Source organism: Anarrhichthys ocellatus, unplaced genomic scaffold, assembly GCF_004355925.1.
Source record: "Anarrhichthys ocellatus isolate YVR2014 unplaced genomic scaffold, GSC_Weel_1.0 scaffold233, whole genome shotgun sequence".
Classification (NCBI taxonomy): Eukaryota; Metazoa; Chordata; class Actinopteri; order Perciformes; family Anarhichadidae; genus Anarrhichthys; species Anarrhichthys ocellatus.
This window is the reverse complement of record NW_022280263.1, coordinates 1-8,937: the sequence shown is the minus strand read 5'-3', so window position 1 is coordinate 8,937 and position 8,937 is coordinate 1. Positions and strand designations below refer to the sequence as shown.

Here is an 8,937-nt window from a genome sequence, read left to right as displayed (position 1 = left end):
AGTAGTTTAGTTGTGTAAACCTCAGTAGTTTAGTTGTGTAAACCTAAGTAGTTTAGTTCCTCATACATTCATTTCTATTTCATGGTTCCATATTTTAACAAAGCCATCTCCGTCCGGCTTTGAGGACGGAACGAAGTGCAGGACGAGATGATGAAATGACTTTTTAAGGAGGCCATGATTTGCAGCACTGTGATGTGTTTGTTTGTATGTAGGTCATACATACAGGAAGGGGGGGGGGTTGCCTGTTAAGTTTGAGGCGTCCGCTTCACGCAGCAGACTCATAAACCTACAGAGGGAGTTTATTCAGCCGCTCGCTGGACGGCGTGATTTATCTAAATCAGAGAGCTCCCTGAGCCCGACACCGGAGACGAAACTCACTGTCACACTGTAATTCATCTCTGGTGTCACCAACACACACACACACACACACACACAGCAGGTAGGAACAGAGAGAAACACACTTCCGATGCATGCAGAGGAATGAGCTGCACACACAGAACTCTTACTGAACGATTCATCTTTTTAACAGATTCATCGCTTCATATGTTTTAAAGCTTCTCTGATGTGATTATTTGAAGCTTTTCTATTGTTTTAAATCTTTAGAAACTGTGTTTTAGATTTTTGCTCTGATGAAATAAGCCGTTTAAAGAGCTCTTTTTCTTATTTAGACATTTAAACTGCATGGTACACAAAGGCTCCTGCTGCCAGTAGACCAGTAAGTGAGCCAGTAGAACATAATGGGTTCACATTTCAGTGTCAAACACCAGAACACAATTGGCGTTTATGTAATTTAGGTTGTGGTGCTTCCTGACTGGATTAAATTAGTTAACGAAGATTGTTTTTTAACTGAATTCCAGGTTAAAAGCTGCAGAAGTCTAGGAAACAATTATTACGTAACACCTTTCATAAGTGAACTGATGACAACCAACACAATACTGACGGTGTGTTTTAACAAGTCACACCCCTCTTTAATGTTAATGACATCATGTCAGCAGCTGCTACACTAGTTCACACTAACAGCAGGATGAGGTCACGTCTGCCAGGAGGTGTGAGAGCTTTAAAATAAAAGTGTTGGAGACACGTCAGCTCCACCTGGTTCTGATGCTGATACACCCACACAACCTCCACTGAAGCAACAAGGCTGTTCAATATAGAGGAGTGTGTGTTAATCAGCTGGTCTCTGACTGAGCTGGACAGGAAATGTGCCGTTAAAACAAAACGAGGAGGTAAAAGCAGCACCTTTAACATTGTATCTGTGGACACGGTCAGATCTCATACTCATATCTATATAGCAGCAATATCGTTGTGTTTATGACGCTCCTCGTTTCTCACAAGCTACTTAATCCAAATACAGAGGGTTCTGGTTCAAAACTTAAAAAATTGGTGAGTTTAGGAGAGACTGCTTTGGTTCTTTTAAGCGTCGCCATCTTGGTTTTTGGTCGTCGCCATCTTGGTTTTTGGTCGTCGCCATCTTGGCTTTTGGCAGCCAGTGAACAGGAAGTGACCATATTTGGACTGAGGAGCAGTGACGCTGAGGTAGAGACCTGTCAATCACTGTGTAGCCCCGCCCTAAAGCATCCCCTGCTTTATGGTCTGTGTGACTCTAAATGGACCATAATGTACTAAATGAACATCATGCTGTATTGAAGAAGACTTGAAACTAGAGATTGAGACCATAAACTCATGTTTACAATGTTTACTGAGGTAATAAATCAAGAGAGAAGTAGAGTCATTTTCTCATAGACTTCTATACAACCAGAGGAGTCGCCCCCTGGTGGACACTAGAGAGAATGCAGCTTTAACACATGAAGCTTTGACTTCTAAATAGATGGAAATGAACCCCCCACCCTCCCTCTGTCTGGTCTCTGCTGCCCGGCGCCGGACCAGGATACGCTCCGAAGGCCGAGCATTGTGTTCAACCAGACGCCCGGAAAACTCACCCGCAGCCAGACGCGCTCTGAATATCTGAATATTACATAACTTATTCACCACGGTCAGCTCTTAAGAGCGCTCTCCTTTACGGCGCAGAGAAATATTGACACCACTCAGGCTGCGATTGTTGGAGGAGCTCGTTATCTCAGCAAACAAAGCCTGTGAGACCGATTCACCTGCTGGCTGTTACACGATGAGAGCATTAATACTTCACTGGGGCTGTGGGGCTGATTATGTTTTTGGGTGCAGAATCAGAGAGAAAGAGAAACACATTGCTTCACTTGTGATGCAATCCAGCAATGTGTCTGCGAGGCGTGAAGTCTTTGTTGGATGATGATGATGATGATGATGATGATGATGTGTATCTTTAATGAAGCAGTCAGGTAAGAGACACTCACTTCACTTCGTCTGAGGGGGTTTAGTTGTATTCTATAGATGTATTAGAACACTGTGAGATAAACCTCAGCAGGAAGTTACTAAAGTCAACTGAGTTAAAGATCACTTTACCTAAAGGCAGACACACAAAGGTGTCAGCTCACGTTTCTCAATCAGACTGGTCTTCCAGAGATCACGATGATAACGAGGGATTCTTGTGAGCTCACAGAGAAGCGACGCCCCGAGGGGGGAAGCGTCACCTGCAGCTGTGGCTGCTTCCTGGTCTACGCGTGTCTCTGACCCCGATCTCACCCCTTCCTCTGAGGAGCGCCGTTAGGCGTGATCTCACTCTCAACGAAGGGGGGGGGGGGGGGGCTCGAGGATCAGGTTTACAGGTGGATCACTCGGGAGTGTGAGGCAGCTGCAGGTGGTCAAAGCGTGCTTCATGCTGATGGAGCGGCATTTAAAGTCTGCAGGTTTTCAGTGTATCAGAGCGCCGATAAAACACATCGATGAGCAAAGAGACACCAAGAGACACAAAGAGACTCAAAACTACTACAAAGAGACTCACAACCACTCCAAAGAGACTCACAACCACTCCAAAGAGACTCACAACCACTCCAAAGAGACTCAAAACCACTACAAAGAGACTCACAACCACTACAAAGAGACTCACAACCACTACAAAGAGACTCAAAACCACTACAAAGAGACTCAAACTGACTACAAAAAGAGGCTAAACAACTATAAGCGCTGTTTATCACATGTCGGAGAGCTGGAGGGCCTCTTGCATGTCTGGGATCAGGGCTCCATTGTCCCCAACAAATGCACAACTGAAACTAAACGTCTGTCACACGTTTCTTCCCTCCTCTCTGTTTCAGCCCTGCAGGTTTGGCCGGCAGCCCCGTGATCTCAGACATCTCCCTGATCCGCCTCTCACCCGCCGCCGTGTCAACGGGCGACTCCCCCTTCAGCCCGCCTCACCCGTACGTCAACCCCCACATGGAGCACTACCTGCGCTCGGTGCACGGCAGCCCCACCCTGTCCATGATCTCAGCGGCCAGAGGACTCAGCCCAGCCGACCGTGAGTTCTTCTACCGATCAATTCTGAGCTAAACCTCATGACGAGCTCCTCCGAGGAGCTAAACCTCATGACGAGCTCCTCCGAGGAGCTAAACCTCATGACGAGCTCCTCCGAGGAGCTAAAGCTCATGGCGAGCTCCTCAGAGGAGCCTCACAGGGTGCATTGGTTCAGTTGACACGAGGTCGGGGTTCAAACTGGGCTGTTTTTGACAACTTTCAGATTATTTCATCCAAGAAACACAAAAAACAAATGTCATATGTGCACTTTTCACTGCTCTTAAATCTGCATCCACGTTGTCTTTCATTGCTATAATCTCTTCTTGACATAAGTTGCCAGCGGTGGTGACGGCTCCTTCCTCAGCGCTGGATTACAAGAACAGATTGGAGAATAAATCTTCTCTTACAGTCTGTCGGCGGTAATGTGGCAACGCTCTTAAGTTAAGTAAGAGATGTGGCCGTGAGAGAAAGTGCAGCGGAGGGAATGCAAATAGACTTTTATGTTCCAGGTGACCTCGCGTTCTTTCTCCCTCACATCTCACAGCTTCATGTGATGAAGAGGAAGCCTCTGGCCTTCATTTTCCTCCAGCTGTTTAAGGTGGAATGTGATCCTGTAAGGATGCAGCTCCTTCAGCAAACGTCTGCTTTGTTTCAGGCCGGGACCCTTAATGAGGTCTGAGAGATCACTTAGGGGCCGAGGGCCTGAGGTAGAACGAGGGGGGTGTGTTTGGCTTGCAGACCGGTGTCTCCAGAGGAAAGGGGGGGGGGATCACCTCCACGGGCCGCTGCACATCTGTGACCCCACCCCCCTCAGCCCATTCATGGATCTCCTCAGCATGAACTCACCCCTCTCCCTTTCAGCTGTTAACTCCTTCCCTCGCTCACTAACCCTCTCCCCTCCCCCCCTCAGTGGCCCACGAGCATCTGAAGGAGCGCGGGCTCTTCGGCCTCCCTCCTCCTCCTCCCGGGGCGAGCCCGGCCGAGTATTACCACCTGATGGCCAGCCACCGGAGCCCCTACAGTGAGCTGTTCATGCAGGGGGCCGGGGCCGCCGGGGCCCACCTGTCCGACTACATCAGCCCCATCGACGGTGAGTGACTCTGGGATCAATAGCTCATAGTTCTGCTCGTCTGGGTGCTTTTCTCTTTACTTTACGTCCTTTATGTTTCTAAAGACCTCTCGGAAAGTCGACTAGGACGCCAGCTCAATTATTGGTTACAGAGGACAGAAGTAGAAGAAAGACGAGCACACGACGTGCTCGTCAGACAGTCCGATGAGCTGCCTTCACACTGATTAAGAATCAAACTCAGGTGAAGAGATGATGAAACACAGATCACAGGAGAAGAAGAAGCCTGCATACATCTTTCATGTCAAACATCTTCAAAGTGCCGACCCTGAGCCGGCACCTTCCCATCGACACTCAGGACTTCTGGTGACGCCGTCGCCCGGCTTCTTATTCTAACAAATAGAGACTTTGATCCGGCGCTCTGCGGTTTGAAGCCCTTAAAAGGGAAGCCACGTCTGAGGGACTCCTGCTGATGAACACCAGAGAGAGGAGCGAAGTCCAGTGACGGGACACTTCCTGTTCAGGGATCGGCCTTTAGCTTTAAGAAACACACAGATTTAGATGTTTCGGCTCGCCTTCACTGAAACAAACACGCCTCTAGACGTGGTCCGTGTCACATGTCGGCCTCTGTAAGAACAGACCCACGAGGTCTCAGACTGGAACTAGAAGGAGGTTAAAAACCTTTACAGTCCAGAGATGGGACTGAGTCCAGTCAGCGCAGCAGCCGGTTCAGCGCTGCATGCAGAGCTCACAGGTTCAGCTCCTCCCTGCAGCTCAGGGCCGAGAAGGAGCCAACAAACCGTCTCAGTGAAGCTGTGCAGGCGCCGAGGCCAACACTAACGGGAAGCCCGCTCTGGCTCCGTCTCTGCAGGAATGTCATTGTTAAGTTATTCAGCCAAGCTGTGAGAAGAAACATCACTTCATCTGCTCCTCTGCACACCCAGAGGACAGGAAGTACAACCCGACTCACCAGAGTAAGAGCTTCAGAAGGAACGCTTGACTTTCTTTGTCAGAGTTCAGTCTCCTCAACAGCAGCTGCAGGAAAACACACTAAACACACTAAACACAGTCTCACCTGCAGTGCAACTCTTTAAAGTCTTTATGTTTCTGCACACAGCTGCTTTCAGTCGCAGGAAAACTTTCCATTCTTGTCGGTTCAGCTGTGATGAAACATCAGCTCATAGGATGAAGAAACGTCCGTCTTATCCTTCTTCTGAGTCATGCACGTTGTTCCTGACTACATGTACGACACATACACTCTGTCATGGTCCTTAAGAGCTGTGCTCTGCAGGACCGAGCATTTCTTCTTCTGCTTCTTCTTCTTCTGCTGTTTCCCAGCAGCTGCGGCATCGTTTGAACCGGCAACCTTCTGGTTTCAAACAGTCCGGTTACAGACGGACCACAGTGGCACCGAGAGCCTCGGGGGCTGCAGCACACACACACACACACACACACACACACACACACACCTGATATAAATCACAGAGGAGGCGGCGAGCGAGTGCAGCGGAGCTTTTCCATTGGTCCATTTATCAGAGGAAGTGGCTCATTAATAAACACATCTCCCCAGAGGTGAGAGGAAGTAACAGAGATGAATACGGCTGCTGCAGAAAACACACACCTGATCCTCTACACCCCCACCTTCCTCTAACGCCACCATCACCGTCACCCGGAGCTTCGTCTCAACTGCTTAAATGTCTAAACTAGCGTCCCATGACACCGGGGGATGAGCAGTAACGTCCCAGGACGGAGACGTCTCGGAGCATTTAGGAAGACGAGTTAGAGAGCAGAGGGTTCTGGGTAAAGTCACCTGACGCTCTCAGAGGTTCCCTGAGGAGTCACATGACGCTCGTCTGGAGCTCCACTCTGAGTTTGAAACGTCTCAAAAGCGTCGTGAGGAGCGAGAAGCTGCTCCGACTCGCCTCCTTGTGCAGAGTTTGGAGCGTTGAATAAAAACCCAGAGAGCAAAGCGGGTTCTTCTGCAAAAGGACAATATTCCATTCAAGAAATCAGTGATTGTTTTGTTCTTCCTGCTCTCTTAATACACTTTCTTTATTCACTTTATCACTTTCAGTGCTTTTGGGCCTTAAACCGGTTTGATCCTGTATTTTCCTCCACGTCTTCTTCTTCTGTCCTACGTTCATATGAACACATGAACACCCATCAGAACACAACATGAAGCATGAATTCTGCTCGATTTCATTCAGCGTTACGTCGAGTTATTTAAGGAGCAGAGCTGACTTTATTGCAACAACCAGTTTCACAAAACATGAATTTAAAGCCGCACAAAGCTGCAAAGCTCTATTAACATCACTGATCAGCGATTTAACAACAAGCATGAGAATAACTTCTTACTTCCAGCCCATGAAGAAGCATGAACACCAGTCTGTAGACGTGTTAAAGTCTGATTGATTCGTCCAACGTGAACAAACAGGAAGTCCTCATCCATTCATCGCTCTGCACCTCCTCACAGCTGACCATCAATTCTCTGTAAATCGCCCTCATTCAACATCGTGAGGCACGAAGCAGCCGCGATGTTTATCTTTATCTAGACTCGTTAACGTCTGAGGCTTAATGCAGGTCACCACATGGGTCCACATTTGTTTATTGTAATATTTCTTATTTTATTATATTATTATTATTATTATTATTATATTATTATTATTATTTTATTATTATATTATTATTATTATTATTATTATATTATTATTATTATTTTATTATTATATTATTATTATTATTATTATATTATTATTATTATTTTATTATTATATTATTATTATTATTATATTATTATTATTATTTTATTATTATATTATTATTATATTATTTTATTACTATTTTATTATTATTATATTATGATGATGATGATGATGGATGAAGAGTGTTTAGAGTCGCACCAGACAGGAAATAGTCCCTTTATTTAGGACTACTTTCTGCGGCGGACTGATCCTCGTGGTCCACTCACCTGTGTGTCCCCCCCTCAGTGTCCCGGTTCTCCGGCCCCAGGCTGCCCCCCCGGCTCAACAGGAAGCGCTCTCTGTCCGTGTCTCCGCTGTCGGACGCCAGCATCGACCTGCAGACGATGATCCGGACCTCGCCCAGCTCGCTGGTCGCCTACATCAACAGCTCGCGCTCCGGCTCGGCCGCCGGCGGCTCCTACGGACACCTGTCGGTGGGGGGGCTGAGGTAGCTCACCTGAGGAGACATCACAGCCTCTTCTTCACACACTCCTCCTGCTTCCTTTCCTCCCTCTGTCCTTTGCTACCTCCTTGTGTTTTCCTTTTCTTGTCTTTCTCACCTTCGCTATCCCCTTCCTTCTCCTCCTATGTTCCCTTGCTTCTTCTTTCCTTCTCTATCTCCTCCTTTCCTTTACTTTTCTCCTCATTCATTTCCTCAGCTCTATTTCCTACTTTCTCCTTTCCTTCTCTCCTTCCCTTTTCCCTCCTCTTTAGGTTTCTTTCCTTCACACACCTCTCCCTCCCTACCTCCTAATTCCTTACCCCAACTCTTGTGTCCTTCCCTCTACCCAATTTCCTTCTTACAGTACCCTCTTCTTTCCCTTCCCTCCTTCCTTATGCACCTTGCCCATGCAGGTGACTTTTGACTTTAATGTCTCCCTGTCTCCTCGTCTCCTCGTCTCCTTGCAGCCCGTCCTTCCCCTTCCCTCACCCCCTCAACCCGATGGCGTACCAGCAGCTTCTCTCCCAGCAGCGCGGCCTCGGCGCCTTCGGACACACTCCGCCTCTCGTCCAGGCTCCGCCCACTTTCTGCGTCCGCCAGCCGGGTCTCGGCCTATCGGTGTCGTCCTCGGTCCTCAACAACGACCTGCAGTCAAAAGTAAACAAACACTTCATTACGTTAATGTTATATTCATCAATAAAAACTAAGATAAAAACAGTAATTCCGATGAGCTTTTCTGAAGGAAGCCTGCAGATGTTTCTCACTAGAAACATCTGGAACCACGCTCTTCAGCTGTGACTGTGTTCAGTGGTTACTGAGTGATCACCGGTGACTCTTCCTCTCTTCAGAACCACGGCGGAGACTCGGTGGTCAGCAGCACCGTCGACCCCTCGACCACCAAGAGGTCTAAAGTAAAGATGGAGGCCGAGGGCCTGAGGCCGCCGTCTCCTTGCTCACCGGTACGGAGATGAAAGCATCACTTTATTAGTTGTTGTCCTCTGATGAGACAATTCTGTCTTCTTTTAATGAGTCTGGTGAGAGACTTCACATCTCAGGAGGTTTTAATTCCAAAATGAAATGAAAACAATATTAGTAACAACGAGACACTTTAAGACTTTGGAGGAAAGTCAGGATTTCATCTGGACGTTTAACTTCATGGACGTGTTTCTAAAGTCACGGGGACATGAGGACAGTTTGAAACAAGTCATTTTAAAAAGTGGAAACATCGTCTCAAGAGAGGACAGTTATGAGATTTTGGTAATTTAAGACATTTGGAAAGAGAGTACCGTGGTGACCCCCCC

The 8,937-nt window shown here is 47.5% G+C and overlaps 1 protein-coding gene across 1 annotated transcript in view; it reads left to right on the top strand.

Annotated features, from left to right (window-relative positions):
- Window positions 1-8,595, top strand: part of LOC116401010 (zinc finger protein GLI2-like) — a gene marked incomplete at its 3' end in the record, with an annotated part of 32,074 nt that extends 23,479 nt beyond the window's left edge. Inside the window, exons 4-8 of the mRNA XM_031879182.1 lie at window positions 3,189-3,391; window positions 4,298-4,477; window positions 7,441-7,642; window positions 8,104-8,293; window positions 8,485-8,595. Of these exons, the coding sequence (XP_031735042.1) occupies window positions 3,189-3,391; window positions 4,298-4,477; window positions 7,441-7,642; window positions 8,104-8,293; window positions 8,485-8,595 (886 nt within the window). The remainder of the gene's footprint in view (window positions 1-3,188; window positions 3,392-4,297; window positions 4,478-7,440; window positions 7,643-8,103; window positions 8,294-8,484) is intronic.
- Window positions 8,596-8,937: the final 342 nt, after the last annotated feature.